At 40.9% G+C, this 17,156-nt stretch overlaps 2 protein-coding genes across 7 annotated transcripts in view; both read right to left on the bottom strand.

The window, feature by feature from the left end:
* Positions 1–3,100: 3,100 nt before the first annotated feature.
* LOC110496260 (secretagogin) lies at positions 3,101–12,155 on the bottom strand. Its single transcript, XM_036952835.2, has 11 exons — positions 11,668–12,155; positions 11,416–11,486; positions 10,985–11,077; positions 10,381–10,470; positions 10,161–10,217; positions 6,598–6,675; positions 5,519–5,574; positions 5,370–5,415; positions 5,156–5,215; positions 4,037–4,105; positions 3,101–3,758 (listed from the first exon to the last, which is right to left on the bottom strand). Exons 1-11 carry the CDS (start codon positions 11,735–11,737, stop codon positions 3,630–3,632), a joined length of 819 nt encoding a protein of 272 aa, XP_036808730.2. The 5' UTR covers positions 11,738–12,155; the 3' UTR covers positions 3,101–3,629.
* A 1,356-nt stretch (positions 12,156–13,511) lies between these two features.
* carmil1 (capping protein regulator and myosin 1 linker 1) overlaps positions 13,512–17,156 on the bottom strand; it is a 37,354-nt gene continuing 33,709 nt past the window's right edge. For all 6 annotated transcript variants that reach the window (XM_090208679.1, XM_090208678.1, XM_090208680.1 and 3 more), the window contains 6 exons: positions 16,312–16,702; positions 15,848–15,890; positions 15,389–15,541; positions 15,102–15,218; positions 14,616–14,768; positions 13,512–14,269 (listed from right to left, as the gene is read on the bottom strand). In XM_090208679.1, coding sequence (XP_090064805.1) covers positions 14,085–14,269; positions 14,616–14,768; positions 15,102–15,218; positions 15,389–15,541; positions 15,848–15,890; positions 16,312–16,702 — 1,042 coding nt within the window. In that variant the 3' untranslated portion in view covers positions 13,512–14,084. The remainder of the gene's footprint in view (positions 14,270–14,615; positions 14,769–15,101; positions 15,219–15,388; positions 15,542–15,847; positions 15,891–16,311; positions 16,703–17,156) is intronic.

The raw sequence follows: 17,156 nt of genomic DNA, 5'->3' as shown, positions 1-17,156 counted from the left end.
TTTAAATTGATGACAGAGTTTTGAAGTTGAGTTTTTGGAAAAGAAAATCTATAAAAGATATGCGAAATTTTTTAAAATATATATATTTGGTACACGGGACACGACAAGACGAGGACAAAGGACGTCTGACTGCTATGCCATCTTGGTATGACAAGATGGTACATACACAGACTTGAAATCATTGGCCACTTTAATAAACTGAACACTAGTCACTTTAATAATGTTTACATATCTTGCATTAATCATTTCATATGTATACACTGTATTCTATACTATCTACTGTATCTTAGTCTATGCCGTTCTGACATTGCTCGTCCAAATATTTATATATTCTTAATTCCATTCCTTTACTTAGATTTGTGTGTATTAGGTATTTGTTGTGAAATTGTTAGATATTACTTAGATATTGCTGCACTGCCGGAATTAGATGTACAAGCATTTCGCTACACTCGCAATAACATCTGCTGAACACGTGTATGTGACCAATTGGCTGGATATCCTATGGGCGGTGGACCATTCTTAATACACATGGGAAACTGCTGAGCATGAAAAACTCAGCAGCGTTGCAGTTCTTGACACAAACTGGTGCGCCTGGCACCTACTACCATACCCAATTCAAAGGCACTTAAATATTTTTTATCTTGCCCATTCACCTTCTGAATGGCACACACACACAATCCATGTCTCAATTATTTCAAGGCTTACAAATCATTTTTTAACCTGCCCCCTCCCTTTCCTCTACACTGATTGAAGTGGATCTAACAAGTGACATCAATAAGGGGTCATAGCTTTCACCTGGACTCACCTGGTTCTGTTTATTAATCCACACTGTAGCAAAAATGTTTTGCTACATGAAACACTTCTTATTGGACAGGTTTGAACCGTTTTGGAGTATCTTCACATATAAACAGGAGCCTGGCAAGAGGTCGACAATCATGTGTCAAGGAGGGGTTTGATTATGAACCCCAGAGAACCTAAGGGCACATTATTAGCTCCAGGCTATAGGCTATCAGCAAGTATTACATAGTCTTTAATTTAGCCATCAGACCTCACCAACTCTGTCTTCTGTGGCTCAGCTGCAGAGCCTGCAACCAGCAAGCCTCTTTTGGCATCCCCCTCTTTCCTGTCAACTCCAAATCCGGCCCAATAATCCTCCCATCATCCCTTGATACAGACATCTTGATTAGAGGCAGTCTTCATTTCCTCTATGGCTGATTTGTGATGGCACAGGCTTCCGATACATTGGAGAATGGCTTAGTCTGAAGGGGAGGCACCGGGAGAGGGAGCACACAGTGTCATTACCCTCAGTGCCGGCTGGGCTGGAGGAAATAACAGGAATCAGGTGGCCGTATGGGGAAATCACCTGTAATGACAACGGGGGAGAGAGAATGGACTGACTGAGGCTGGAGGGCGCAACGGGGGAGAGACAACGGACTGACTGAGGCTGGAGGGAGCAACGGGGGAGAGAGAATGGACTGACTGAGGCTGGAGGGCGCAACGGGGGAGAGACAATGGACTGACTGAGGCTAGAGGGCGCAACAGGGGAGAGAATGGACTGACTGAGGCTGGAGGGTGCAACGGGGGGGAGAGAATGGACTGACTGAGGCTGGAGGGCGCAACGGGGGAGAGACAATGGACTGACTGAGGCTGGAGGGCGCAACGGGGGAGAGAGAATGGACTGACTGAGGCTGGAGGGCGCAACGGGGGAGAGACAATGGACTGACTGAGGCTGGAGGGCGCAACGGGGGAGAGAGAATGGACTGACTGAGGCTGGAGGGCGCAACAGGGAGGACGGGCTCATTGTAATGGCTGGAATGGAATGAATAGAACAGTATCAAGCGCATGCAAATTAAAGTTGTGTGTTCATTTTTCTAGTGTGGAAAAACAATTATGAACACAACTTTTGGTTGTACAGTACATGTTTGCTCAACTCCATTGATTACATTCCACCCATTCCAATCTATTAATATCTTGTCTAGCAACGTGGTGGAAGATCCATCCAAGGAATGGGTTGTGACATGATATTTTCAGGTTTCAATCTATGGTCGCACATGCCAAACCGCTATAGGTCACCTTAAGAACAGGGCATAACCACAATGTGATTAACCAGGAGATAATGAATGAATACATCTCAAATATCTGAACTGGATTTTTTTTCTCTCAATTGCTGGCCTCTTCTCTAACAATGGCAAGGCCAGGTAACTGACTAGTTAAATAGCAGTCTATGTACCTTGATTTATATATTTTAGGAGGAAGTATCTCTATGACCGATATCTATTTTTTGACATTTTTCTTTTAAGTGCCTCGAAAGCTTCAACTTCACTCAGGACAAGCACTGATTTAAGACAAGAGACTAAATACATGTATTGTTGAGTACCATGACTAATGTATTCCTACTGAATTAAGAGAAAAAAATACATACTGTGGTTGGGAATTTTAGAGGGCACAGCAAGTTTCAAAGAGGGCACAGCAAGTGGCACAATAATTATTCTCTTGACCGCAGTCCTCTGTAATTGTCCTGCTGGTGAGCGGCTGTTAAGTTAGAGACACTTCACTTGCCATAATCAGGCAGGCATCTGGTGGGGCTTTTAGCAATGACATCAGCCTACAACTAGACACAAATAACAGTGTACTATGGTTTCACAGAATAACACAGTGCCCAGTGAACTCATGAAAAGCTTTTAAAGCCATACTGGTCTACTTACTACCGACCATGTTTGCTTTGTATATCTCTTTAATGGGTGCTTGGAGTTGCTGTTCAATCAGTTTCCATAGCATTTTGTGTGTTGTGCTTTTGAAATGCTCTGGTTACCAAGCATTAAAGCAATGAAACTCTGTGAAAATCCATTATTGCACGAAAGAACTGAGTTCATGGAGAATGGAAGCCCGGACATCATCACGGTTGCGGGTCAATATTTCCTTTGTGCCCAAGGCTCACAGCATTGTCTGCTCTGATTCAATGGGTATACACCAGACATGTACTACTAATTGAGTTATGGTTATATAAATAGTTTGTTCATTAACAGAGCTGTATGTGCTTATGATTGTAGACTGTTCTTACAGAATGGAGAAACATGCAGATGCCCAGGGACACAGAGACTGTGGCTCATATCATACACTGTATTGCATTACATGTTGTCTACCAATACTATTTAAACTAGGAGGTGAAATGTCAAACCATTTTGACAGTTATTTTCATCATATTTTCTTGCACATCAAAAACAGCACAGTTCTGAAAAGTAAATGCAGCCGTCATGGTAATAAAGTCAACATACATCCCACAAATATCCCAATACAACTTCCGTCCCAAAACACTTACATCACCACTACATGTCTGCAAGTTATAGGCATATGCAACGTGCATGGATCACACACACAACACTCTCAAAGCTAATCATAATTGTCATCAAAACAGATACAGTCAAACAAAATGAAGGATCACAAAACCAATTCCCCAATGGGTCTACTCTATGCAACAACTTCCTTTCAACCAGCCATCATGCAATGCTCTTGGGTTGTCCAAAAGGTATTAGCTATGGCATTGCGACATGCTATCAGTGAGTTAGCGGTTAGCCTGTGGTGCTAACTAGGGCAATGAAAATGTCTGTCATTCTTCCCGTGGAGGACTACTAACAGGAGTATTTCAGGCCGAGGCACAGTGCCAGTTCATTCTTCTGGATCTTTCCATCACCGTTCATGTCACAGTGACCCAGGAGCAGCTTGCGGAACTTGTCCAGGTCTGTTCCACTAATGATAGGCTGTGTTGGGTATATAGAAAGCATATTCAAACCATTAGTTCAAGATCAATCACAGTTCAAACCCTTCACAGTCTAATACAGTTGGACCCACTGTTAACTTGACTCAATTCTCGTTGCTTCACCCATATAAATATAAAGTAACATGGTGTCAGAAGTGGGAGACCTTAACTTACAATAATGCAGAATCAATATAACAGCATCAGATATCTTAGTTAATACATGATAAGTTTATATAACTACATTTGTAGAATAGGATATAGCAAAAAAACATTTTTTACTTTGACCAGTTCCATCATGTCTTTGACAAAGCCGTCCACCTCCGGACCCTCCAAAGCACCCGTCTTACTCTAAACAACAAAATGGCTGACTTCAGAAAGAGCAATGAAATCTACCACCTGGTGTGCCTTGGGAGATTATAAAGAGGACAGCATATAAATTCTGTTTAGAATTCAGATTTTTTTTTTAAATGGGACAATGTACTACATCACACATCCACAATCACGAAGCAGAGAGGAGCATGGCACTGCAACAGGACCACCACTACATTAAGTACTGTGAATACATCTTAGTACTGATCCAGTGGTGTATCCAGGAATTCGTTGGTGGGTGGACCTGCAGAAATGTATAGCTAATTTCATGCTATTCTACACATTTTGCCATGAGGCTGAGAATTTTTTTTTCTGTTTTAAAAGGTAATTTCCTGCAATTATACACATTTTTCCATGGGGCAGAGAGGAAAATGTGCAGTTTTATAGCTCATCTCATGCTATTCTACATATTTTGCCAAAAGGCTGAGAGAAAATCTAGCATGTGTTGACTGTGAATAAGGCACTACATGAGCTGTCTTGTTTGCCAAATGACCAAATGAAACAGGCAGTGCCATGGTGCATGTATCCACACAAGCACAGTGACATATTATGCCTCAATTCAGTAATATTCATGGTTTATTGGGGGTGTGGCTTTCAGTTAGTTGTTTTTGGCAACCCCTCCCGTGAGCGTGAATGTCATGCCAGGTCATCTATTCTGTTATATTTAAATAAACTCTGACTAACCCAGTGCACTGCTTGCTATCAATTCTATCTGATGGTGTTTGCATGTTTAGGTAAAAAGATAAGATTTAAAAAAAATAATTCCTCAATCTGAGTGGGTGGGCACCCAAGTCCACCCGTGATTATGCCCTTGTACTGATCCACTTTCAATCCAGCTGTTTATTCTCTCTCATTCATACTGATATTATATTTTATAATTAAGGCCAATGAAGCATCAGTAAAATCACAACAAGTCATTATAAGCAGCATTGTAATTTAATGAAATATGCTTATCACAATGAACCATACAATTCCAATTGAAGTTGAAGGCAATTATGTTGTGGCTAAACGTACTGTATAATGACTTACCACATCATAGTGAGCAAATATCTTCTCAAAGTCCCTCTTCCGGTCCTCTTGACTGCAAGCCTGAAACAGAGTGGTACCACAGCACCTAAAATTTAGTTCCTCTAATTAAAGCCAATGAGAACGACAGTAAGTAATTGAAGACGGAGTGTGAATTGACAACGTCTTATCTGACTGAAAGTTATCAGTGAAATTCATCAAACATTTTTATACTTACATTCATGTCAAACTTCAGCAAGAAGTTATCTTTTAGAGCCAAGATTCTGGGAGAAGGAAAACAGTTCGGCTCCGTGACTCACAAACAATTGGACATACAGTAAGAGCCACCAAGCAATGTGGGGAATACAATTGCTTGATAATTAGTACCTGGCTAGGTCATTCAAATCCAGCCTGCCATCGTTGTTTTTGTCAAACATCTCCATCTGTTGGGAAAATAAACATAATAAAGCATCAGATTCATTAGCCATTTTGTTAAAGCACAGAAACATTAGAATCAGAATCACCTTTCTTCGCCAGGTACATTTACACATACTCAGAATTTTACTTGATGTGATTATTTTATTTGGGGACAACAGTACTGAAAGAGCTGATCACCCTCCAGCACAGTCTAGTACCATCCAATTACTAATACTATTGAGGGGATTCATAGGCAAGACTATTACAGCCAATGACATACTTCAATGAGAAATAACTAATTTAGTGCACTCCTTATCTACACTGAATGGTATAGTAGCATTACAATATACCCCGAGTGCACAAAATATTAGGAACACCTTCCTAATATTGAGTTGCATCCCCTTTTTGCCCTCAGAACAGACTCAATTCATTGGGGCATGGACTCTACAAGGCTGTCCAAAGCTGACCCATGTTGATTCCACTGCTTCACACAGTTGTGTCAAGTTGGCTAGATGTCCTTTGGGTGGTGGACCATTCTTGGTACACGCAGGAAACTGCTGAGCGTGAAAAACACAGCAGCGTTGCAGTTCTTGACACAAACTGGTTCGTCTGGCTACTACTACCATGCCTACCTACTACCATACCCTGTTCAAAGGCACTTAAATATTTTTGTCTTGCCCGTTCACCCTTTAAAAATGGTACACATACGCAACGTCTCAAATTGTCTCAAGGCATAAAAATCCTTCTTTAACCTGTCTCCTCCCCTTTCTCTACACCGAGTGAAGTGGATTTAACAGGTGACATCAATAAGGGGCCGTTGCTTTCAGCTGCATTCACCTGGTCAGTCTATGTTCCTAATGTTTTGTACACTCAGTGTACAGCCCTCTACCAATCATCCTTTTAGAGGAAATAAACTTAAATTACAAAATCAGTTTTACATACAAATTTAATTGCCCATTGAACAAGGTAGCATATACTCATTTGAGAGACAACAGTTCAAGAGTCCTCAGATTGAGGCACAGAGTAAAGGAGCTGGGGCTTGTTGTTACCATGGTGTTGGTGTACTCCTCCAGTTTGTTGGGGGATATGGTCTTTTTGTGCTGGAGGAACAGGTCCTGCAGGAAACCCTGTTAGGAGGACACAGAGGAAGACAGCCGATAAGATGAGGTGGGCCCATATTTATCAAGTGTCTCAGAGTAGGAGTGCTGATCTAGGATAGGCACAGTTGAAGTCAGAAGTTTACATACATTTAGGTTGGAGTTATTAAAACTCGTTTTTCAACCACTCCACACATTTCTTGTTAACAAACTATAGTTTTGGCAAGTCGGTCAGGACATCTACTTTGTGCATGACACAAGTAATTTTTCCAACAATTGTTTACAAATTATTTCACTTATAATTCACTGTATCAATTCCAATGGGTCAGAAGTTTACTCACACACTAAGTTGACTCTGCCTTTAAACAGCTTGTAAAATTCCAGATAATGATGTCATGGCTTTAGAAGCTTCTGATAGTCAGTTTATTTCAAAGCCTACCTTCAAACTCAGTGCCTCTTTGCTTGACACCATGGGAAAATCAGAAGAAATCTGTCAAGACCGCAGAAAAATAATGGTAGACCTCCACAAGTCTGGTTCATCCTTGGGAGCAATTTCCAAATGCCTGAAGGTACAAATTCGTCTGTACAAACAATAGTGCGCAAGTATAAACACCATGGGACCATGCAGCCATCATACCGCTTAGGAAGGAGACGCATTCTGTCTCCTAGAGATAAACGTACTTTGGTGAGAAAATAGCAAATCAATCCCAGAACAGCAGCAAAGGACCTTGTGAAGATGATGGAGGAAACGGGTACAAAAGTATCTATCTGTCACGCCCTGGCCATAGAGGCTTTAATTCTCTATTTTGGTTAGGCCAGGGTGTGACTAGGGTGGGCATTATAGTTTATTTCTATGTTTTCTATTTCTTTGTTTTTTGCCGAGTGGTTCCCGATCAGAGGCAGCTGTTTATCGTTGTCTTTGATTGGGGATCACATATAAGTTGTCATTCCCCTTTTGGTGTTTGTGGGATCTTGTTTTTTGTTAGCGCTGTGAAGCCTGCAGAACGTGACATTCATTATTTTGTTTGGTGTTTTGAGTAGTTAAAGTATCATGAACACTTAACATGCTGCACCTTGGTCTCCTTCCGATGACAAACGTTACTATATCCACAGTAAATCAAGTCCTATATCGACATAACCTGAAAGGCCCCTCAGCAAGGAAGAAGCCACTGCTTCAAAACCGCCATATAAAAGCCAGTCTATGGTTTGCAACTGCACATGGGGAAAAATAATGTACTTTTTGGATAAATGTCCTCTGGTCTGATGAAACAAAAACATAACAGTTTGCCCATAATGACCACCGTTATGTTTGGAGGAAAAAGGGGGAGGCTTGCAAGCCGAAGAACACCATCCCAACCGTGAAGCACGGGGGTGGAAGCATCATGTTGTGGGGGTGCTTTGCTGCAGGTGGGACTGGTGCACTTCACAAAATAGATGGCTCATGAGGAAGTAAAATTATGTGGATATATTAAAGCAACATCTCAAGACATCAGTCAGGAAGATAAATCTTGGTCGCAAATGGTTCTTCCAAATGGACAATGACCCCAAGCATACTTCCAAAGTTGTGGCAAAATGGCTTAAGTCCAACAAAGTCTAGGTATTGGAGTGGCCATCACAAAGCCCTGACCTCAATCATATAGAAAATTTGTAAGCAGAACTGAAAAAAAACGTGTGCGAGCAAGGAGGCCTACAAACCCGTCTCAGTTACACCAGCTCTGTCAAGAGGAATGGGCCAAAATTTACCAACTTATTGTGGGAAGCTTGTGGAAGGCTACCCGAAACGTTTGACCCAAGTTAAACAATTGTAAAGGCAATGCTACCAAATACTAATTGAGTGTAACTTCTGACCCACTGGGAATGTGATGAAAGAAATAAAAGCTGAAATAAATAATTCTCTCTGCTATTATTCTGACAATTCACATTCCTAAAATAAAGAGATGATCCTAACTGACCTAAGACAGGGAATTTTTACTAGGATTAAATGTAAGGAATTGTGAAAAACTGAGTTTAAATGTATTTGGCTAAGGTGTATGTAAACGTCCGATTTCAACTGTATAGTATCCTGATCTAGGATTCATTCATTATAATCTAAAAGACAAAACCGATCCTGGATACTGTAAGTAGTCCTACTAGTCTGAGACACTTGGTATACATGGCCTTGGTCTCATGTGAAAAAGGTGGTTTCTCAACTTGACGTCCCCCGGTCAAATAAAGGATAAATAGATACAAAATAAAAAAAAGTCAGAAGTTGCAAATCCGTAGGTAACCGCCCCGTCCTGCCCCCTGGAACCCTTGTCCCCAGAGCTGAAGATTTGAATTACATTCTGCTCAAGTGTTTCTTTACCTCTACTTCACGTACAAATGTAGTATACCTGTGTTTAGTTTAAATCAAAACACATGTTTTGACTAGTGTCGTACACTGTTGAGTTTTGGCCACACGAGAGAATAATGTGACGGTTCACACAAATCTCATAAGAAATTAGGTGGTGTTTATTTTATTTTTTTACTTACAGTAATGTTATACTATGCTATTATATTCAGTTCTGTTATGTAGAATAGTATCATTACGTGATTTTGCAGACATTGATTCAGCTTTGATCTAACTTTATTAAACGAGCAGAGTGGAGACTATGCGTAAAGTAGAGAATCCTGCAATGCGTAGAAGCTTCTGACCTTTAGCTGTCGGGAAGAGGGGTCCAGAGAAGTCGGATCTGCAGACACTCCGAATAAATAAAGGGGAGAAATGTGTGCCACAACACTTTTGTCTGTTATTCTGAATCAAAGTGTTCACAAATAGTATCATGTACTGTATGTACATCCTGTCCATTTACTCTTCAGAAAATGTACTGTGGATTATAAACCATGTGTTTGTTTGGAAATTCTAAGAAAAGTACTTGTGCCTTGCCTTGTGGGGTTGGTACAATATTTGGGGAGAGCTCTACTACGATATGCTACTCCAAATATCGTGATATGCTACTCCAAATATCGCGGTATCCAATATAATGGTTTCGCGTCGATAATTGCTAGATTATTCCAGACTGTGCAGTATTTGTGCTTATTTACGATATTATGGTCACATTCTAATGAAATAACCTTAGTGTGGCGAACAATAAGTTCATTCATTTAGACTTTATTTTCAACATATTGATATAAACTAACTGATAAAACTGCACTGTTTTGATTAGAAAAGTTCAAATAGATTAGTCTTGCACATCACAATATACTGTCAATGTCAAATATCACGATATTCGATTGAATCGTATATTGGCCCGGCCCTATTGCCTTGTCCACATAAGAGGACAGGGGGCATCCTTCTGAAAGACCCTTAAAGCAAAACGTGTCAACATAGACCTAGAGCAACTGTGTAAACATGAACATGAACAACTCTGGCCACTCATTGATGTTTACTTAGAAAGTGGACAACAACTAGCTAAGACAATGTCTCTGAGAGGGCCATGGCAAGGGTCTCTCACTGAACGCATGGAAATTAGGAGAAGGGCATTCTTCAACTGTACCTTGAGTTCTATAGCTGATATGTATCCACTGCTGTCAGTGTCATAGTTTCTCCAGATCTGTGGGGGGGGGGGGGGGGGGGGGGGGGGGGGGAGTGAGAGGCAGATTTAGTTTTGATGAAAGTGTTCTAGAGAATACAGGACACACTACCCAACCAATAATAGGTTGTATTTTTTGTGCATTTATGTTGAAGGTTTTTGGACCGAAACACTTTGACCTTACCCTCATGAACTCCACACTGTTGTCCAATGGCGTCTCTCTGTGGAACAGTAGGAGGAAGTTCTCCTCCTCCGGTAGCATCATGGTGGCCAACTGGAACATTTATGTTCAATCAAATAAGTCATCAACATTCACAGGCAGGCATTATTCGGTCACTGATGGGAAATGTTTTGTCAAACTAAATCTTGTGTATTTTCTTCCTACAAATTGAAATTGAATTAAGGTGGTGCATGTCCATTCAGCTTCAAGGGGCATTTACTCCTCTGTCAACATAACATTGAGCAAACGAAATGTGAAAGATGAAATGAGATGCAATTCAATTACATTTTCGACATAAACTCATTCTAATTCATTGCATGCTGTTAGATGAAGCAAGGCAATAACATGATGCAAATGACAGAGCAATTATGTAATTTCAAGGCTGCTTCACACACAGAAGGTGTTGTTAGGGCATTTTGATTACAATCCAATTACCACTTGTTGTTTGATCAGTTTCTCTCTCTCTCTCTCTCTCTGACACAAACACACCTGCAGGGTTCTAAGTATACTTAATACTAAATGCACTATATAGACAAATAAAGGTTTGAGGAAATACAAGTAAACGCACCTCTTGGATTTGCAGGCGACCATCAGCTGTGGTGTCATAAGCTGACATGAACCTTTCTTTCATTCTTCCAACTTTGTCATCCGTTATTTCATCCTTTAGGAACAACACAGTGACTTTTGAACATATTCGTTACTTATTTGTGTCTTTCATTCAGTGTTACCTGTGCAAAATCCCTTTCGGGAATTCATTCCATTTCAATCAAAGACAAAACGTGACTAATGATTGGATTCAGAGAGGTTATCTAATTTTGACACCGGTTGAATGCCGTCAACAAAGGTCAGCAAAGTAGGTCTGATTAGAAGATTCTAGAATGTTACTTGCCTAAGCCTACTGTAATATATATATTTTTTGTGTGTGGGGGGGGGGGGGGGGTCTGAAAGTACACATTATGCATTAGCCATGACAAGGTAAAGGAATAGTAGCCTACTTACACTCATCCCAAGTTTTTTCATCATGTGTCTGAAAAAGTCGTCCAACTCCTTTCCTTCAATATAACCATTATCTATAAACAAACAAATGCATAACATAAAATAAAAAAATGGCCGTATTGTTTTATCTTCAAGACATGGTGCAAAGTTCAGTCTGAATTTCGATGAAAGCATTGCCTGATAAACTAACACAGATTAATATGAATAGTAATCAAAAGGCAACATAGTTATAACTATTCAAGAGTAAGATCTTACTGTCAACATCGAAATGTTGCCATATGTGTAGGAAGCCTGTAGCATCCAGGTTGTCAAAAGCGCTGTCCATGGTGCCCAAAAGATAGTTTTATCCGTATGCATAAGTCTATTTCTCGCAGAGACTGATGATGTTTCCTTCCCTGTAGTTCAGTTTAAACTCCACCAAACGCAAACAAGGGAGACCAACTTGACTACGATGCTCAAGTAGGTGTGCAACAGCAAAGGCTCCTCAGAGGAGGAAGGGGAGGACCATCCTCCTCAGTTAATTTCATAAAAAATTAAAATAGATAACTTTTTAAATGTTTATCATTTTTAGATAAAACTATACAAAATATATTCACGTCACCAAATAATTTATTAAAACACACTGTATTGTAATGAAGGTCTACAGTAGCCTCAACAGCACTCTGTAAGGTAGCACCATGTTGTAGCCGGAGAACAGCTAGCTTCCGTCCTCCTCTAGGTACATTGACTTCATTACAAAATCTAAGAGGTTCATGGTTCTCACATCCTTTAATAGACTTAACACAGGTATTATGACAACTTCCAGAGCACATCCTCTAACCTATCAGAGCTCTTGCAACATGAACTGACATGTTGTCCACCCAATCAAAGAATTACAGAATTAGTCTAGTACTGAAAGGATAAACTACAGCTTACTAGGACTGCAGTGCATAAAATGTGGTGAGTGGGCGATGCAAAGAGAGAATGACAATAATTGAACAGTTTTGAACAAATTCATTTCTTTAAAAAATGAAATAGGAGCGAGAGAGAGAAAGGGCGAGCTACAGTATATTTTGTCATTTCACTTACTTACCTAGCAAATGCAGATAGCTAGTTTAGTCTACTCAAACACCCGGCTCAAATAGAGGGATTATATGTTAGCTAGCTGGCTATGACTATCCAACACTGGAACTCTTCCAAGTCAAGGTAAGCTTTTGGTTTTATTAATTTATTGCCACCGGGTCTGCCGGTATAGATGCTAAACTGCTTGCTGACTGTACACTGTACTGCATGATTGTAGCTGGTTTACTAACGCGTTAGTTCTATTAGCTATGATGTTACTTTAGTTAATATGGTAACAAGGATGTAGGCTGTGTGTAGCGGTTATGATATGGTTTGGATTGGAGCGTTTTTTTCACCTGGTCACATAAATGCAAAACCCATCAGCTGTAAGTCCACAATCGAAGGGAAAAGGTGAGAGGAGAGTGCGCAGAGATGAGAAGGAATACAACGAGCTGTTTGTATGTGGCTTTGAAAGTGTTTGTGTATGATCAGGGGTGTATTCATTCCGCCGATTCTGTTGAAAAAGTTTCTTAAAACGGAAGTAAATGGAACAAAACTGGGATAACGTACCTGAATTTGCCCAATAGAAACTCTGGTTTGCAACTGTTGGACTAATGATTACACCCTAGATCAGGAAAGAGTGTGCAAGGCGGTATTGAATGTGTCACTGTCTATCCCCGGGTCACCTCAAATATTTCTATCGACCTGTGTGCATTTACTTTGTAAACTTTCATCCATAGGCTAGGTTGTAGCAACCTCATTATTGGGAAAATTTGAGTATCATGTAGTAGGCCAAATCTATAAATGTTTATCGGAGTAGTAGTTACAATCCGGTACATAGCGCAAAACCATCCGTGCTTCTGATCGACAGAGACTTAAGGTTAGCTAGTTTGCTAGTACAAAGGCCAGGGAGAGGGGGCGAATATATTGATAAAATGTTATTGTGACCGAGAGAGATTTGCACGGTTAAAATGTCACGCAAGGGTAAGCCTATGCAAAACACATACCTTTTATGAAGTAGGTCTATATGAAGGCAAAATAGATCATACATGGCAGTATACCAGTAGAAATATTTTTTATTGTTACAAATATACAAATACAGGATTATTGACAACTTGATGTTACATGTAAAGGATTGTTACAATGCATGCATTGTAAAAAAAAAAATGAAAAAAAAGTGTATTTTCAGCATAAATCAATTTAGCCAATAAAACTAACACTATATGGAAACCATCACCAAGCCCCTCAATAAATGTATTTCATATAAATCAAAGTTATTATGCCTATCATTAATAAGGTTTACTTGATCAATTTGCCCATGGTACAATGTAAATCCCATACATATTTGTCAACGCATCCATATATCTCTTTCAGTGTGTTAATAGATATTGACAAATATACATTACATGCACATTAGACATAGGAACACAACACTGCTTATTGGTTGATTGAATAAGCCAATCAACGGTCTTTGTTTAGACTAAGATATTAGCAAGGTTTTGTCCATAAGCTTTTTTTGTTCTTTGCTATGTGTCTGCATTACGATTCTCCACAATTCTCCCGAAGTGTGCACTTGGACACTCCATGGAACACTGAGTAAAGTATGGAGAAGATTGATGTATCTATTCTCTCTACACTGGGACGATGTCATTGATGGTGTCCTCTTCCTCCTCCTCATCCTCCATGTTGTCAGGCATAAGGTCCTGTCTTTGGTCCGTGTCAGGGGGAGGAGGGAAGTCTTTCTCCGTGTTGTCGTCTTTATCAAACACTCCAGGGCTTTGGCAGTGGGCAGCGTCCACCATGGACGAAGGTCTCTCTGTAAGGACAGTGACACAAGACAGCGGTGTGTTAGCTGATATGGTACAAAACAACGAGGAAGCTACAACTGGTAGCCTACAACCATAACTACTGGTACTACTGAGACTACAAACACAACGTCACAGTTGTGTGAGTACTAAAAGCAACAACAAGAGCTCCTGGAGAAACCCATACAACTACTATTACTGAGAATTGCATGTTATTCAAAAGGTACGGCCACAATTGGACCTGCCAAAACTTACATTACTGCCATTGGTTGTTGCTAGATGCAAAACTACACCTCAACACTGTACATGTCTTACGTTTTTTTTAAGACCTGAAGTAGAGAAGGTAATTGGTCTAACCAGATGCAGGGAGGGACTTGGTGCGCTCTCGACCCTCTACTTCCTGTACCACAGAAGTGGAACTCTTCAGGGAGGACCACTGTCTCCCGCCAATAACAGACCTGTCCGTCTCATGGTCTAAGTCAAATGGGCTAGAGTCTCCTGTGAGTTCAACTGACAGACAGAGAGAGATTGCATTACATTTCACATTTTAGTAATTTAGCAGACACTTTTATCCAGAGGGACTTGCAGTAGACAGTGGATCCATTTTCATACTGAGGGTGAAAGATGCTTTTATGGTTCAATTCTACCAAACTCACACAGTGACAATTTGTATAGCATACTATGTTCTCAGTTAATTGAAATGAATGCCTTTGTCTTTACGTGAAGCAAAATAGCTTTGATTATTCCTCTACTCTCAATATCAACATTTTGGACTGTCGTGAGCTGTTCCTAAGACAGTTCTTCTGGGTGGAGGGTACATGGGTAATAGATACATAAACCTACCATTAATGGGGCTTGTCTCCCCCTCCCGCTCACAGTCTGACGGCGCCCTCTTCAGGCGAGGGGCGGGCAGAGGTCCTTTTGGGGATAAGTTTCCAAGAGGGGAGTCAGGGGTGTCACCTAAGGGTGAATTCATTAACAAATAAAGAGTGGTTACAGACAACAGGACAAATTAAGACAAAAATCACAATAAACAAAGTCCTCTTCTTCTTGATCCATTTTTTATTCTGATGGCCTTATTTCCCATCTCCATATCACTATCAGTAAAGTATACTTATTCATATGCCTACCTGGGCTGTGGCTGCTGCTGGTGCGAGGGCTCAGAAGTCCCAAACTGTGTGGTCCCAGGTGGGGCTTGGTGCCCGGGGGTGCTGGGGGTCTGGGTGTAACACTGGTGGGCTTAGACTTTGGCGATATCGACGATGTTTGACTCTCTGGCTTTCCTACAGAGAGAGACATAACAAAGACGACCCATATCGGACACTTCTTAGAAACAGAATGCACAGCAAACGTGTGGATGGTTCATAGAGCTTTTACAAGAGACTGTCTGAACAAAATGTTACCTAGCACTGTAATGTAATTCAACATTTTGTTCATTTTATTGTACCACATGGCAGCTGGCAAGATGAACAGTGAGACAGACGTTGTGGCATAATTGAGTTGCGCCATCTTTGAGTACATAAAGATTAAATATCACTAAATGGAATAAAACGTCTAATTATCTGATTGGGATCTCGAGGCCAACTCACCTTGTTTACCGTCTGCCTTGTCTGAAGAGGAAGATGAGTCAGACTGTCAAAAGAACAAACAAACATCTTTTCAGTATGGACAATGTCTTCAGTTTGTCCTAAACCTGCTTTTATAGGCACCATTGTGTTTTCCATTGCATGGCTCTATGAGGGCACTCGTGCATGACCGTATTCAACAGTCTGAACCATGCAGAGACATGGATGTTCCATACAGAGCCACCATAGGGCAACACCTTCACACAGTTATCCACTCACGATGATCTATAGCCTTCCAAATGATTGGCAGATCAAAGGTTGAAGACAGCAAAAACAGTGTACATTCAACTTTAAAATAAACTTTTTCAGAGGTGGTTGTGTGTTACCCTGTAAGAAAGTAATTATTCAGTAGTTCAGTGATGCTAGGGGGTTCTACTGGCTCATAGATTTAGCTGTCAAAAGCAGCAAAAACTGGTCAGTTTACCCACCTTATGGGCGGCCATTTTCTCATGCATTTTTCTCATCTCCGCCAGGAGGTCCATGCCCATTACGGGGACCCCAAAGTGCCAGCCACCGTGAGGACCCCCCTTACTGTCACTCTCCGAGTGCTGTTCCGTAGTGGGTTCATGGGTTGGCAGCTTTTCTGAGCGGTCAGGGGAGATTTCCGAGTGGTCCCGCAACGGAGCCTTGGGGGATAGAAGCTCCTCGGTTACAGTGCTGACAGTCGCAGAAGCCGGGGTGGTGATGGCGGCTGCTCCATGGCTCTTCTCGGACTTGGAGGTGCGAGACTTGATGAGGTTAAGGAAGCCGCTTTTCCGGGATTCCCGTTTCTTCTCCGAACCCTCCTGGATGTTGGAGGAGCCCCTCAGGGTGGGTCGTCTGGAAATGTTAGAGAATGATTTTGCTGTAGAGTACACACTCAACTTCTATAATTAACAACTTCTAAATACGTAAATAAAAGATACATGTAACTGCCCAAATAAAGAGAACACTTGAGTAAATTAGGGATACAAAGTATATTGAAAGCAGATGCTTTCATACAGGTGTGGTTCCTTAGTTAATTAAGCAATTATTATCCCATCATGCTTAGGGCCCAATTGCCCATTATTTTTGGCTACCATGGTTAGAAGAAGAGATCTCAGTGACTTTGAAAGAGGGACCTCAAAGGAGCATAGGGGGTTTAAAGGGTGTGTGTATGTGTGCGTGTCTGCTTCACCAGATTTCAACCCAATTAAACACTTATGGGAGATTCTGGAGCGGTGCCGGAGACCGGGTTTTGCACCACCAACAAAACACCAAATTATGGAATTACTCTACTCATAAGAATGGTGTC

This window comes from Oncorhynchus mykiss, chromosome 18 (assembly GCF_057628025.1).
Source record: "Oncorhynchus mykiss isolate SJ-2025 chromosome 18, ASM5762802v1, whole genome shotgun sequence".
In the NCBI taxonomy this organism is placed as follows: Eukaryota; Metazoa; Chordata; class Actinopteri; order Salmoniformes; family Salmonidae; genus Oncorhynchus; species Oncorhynchus mykiss.
Note: the sequence above shows the minus strand (reverse complement) of the source record. Positions and strands in the feature narration are given on the sequence as shown.

What these genes read in the sequence shown, in the direction of transcription:
- LOC110496260 (XM_036952835.2), bottom strand. Translation starts at nt 11,737, where the DNA reads ATGGACAGCGCTTTTGACAACCTGGATGCTACAGGCTTCCTACACATA. An exon ending in GCAACATTTCGATGTTGACA is followed by an intron (nt 11,487 to 11,667) that starts GTAAGATCTTAC and finishes GTTTGTTTATAG; the next exon opens with ATAATGGTTATATTGAAGGA. An exon ending in TGAAAAAACTTGGGATGAGT is followed by an intron (nt 11,078 to 11,415) that starts GTAAGTAGGCTA and finishes TTGTTCCTAAAG; the next exon opens with GATGAAATAACGGATGACAA.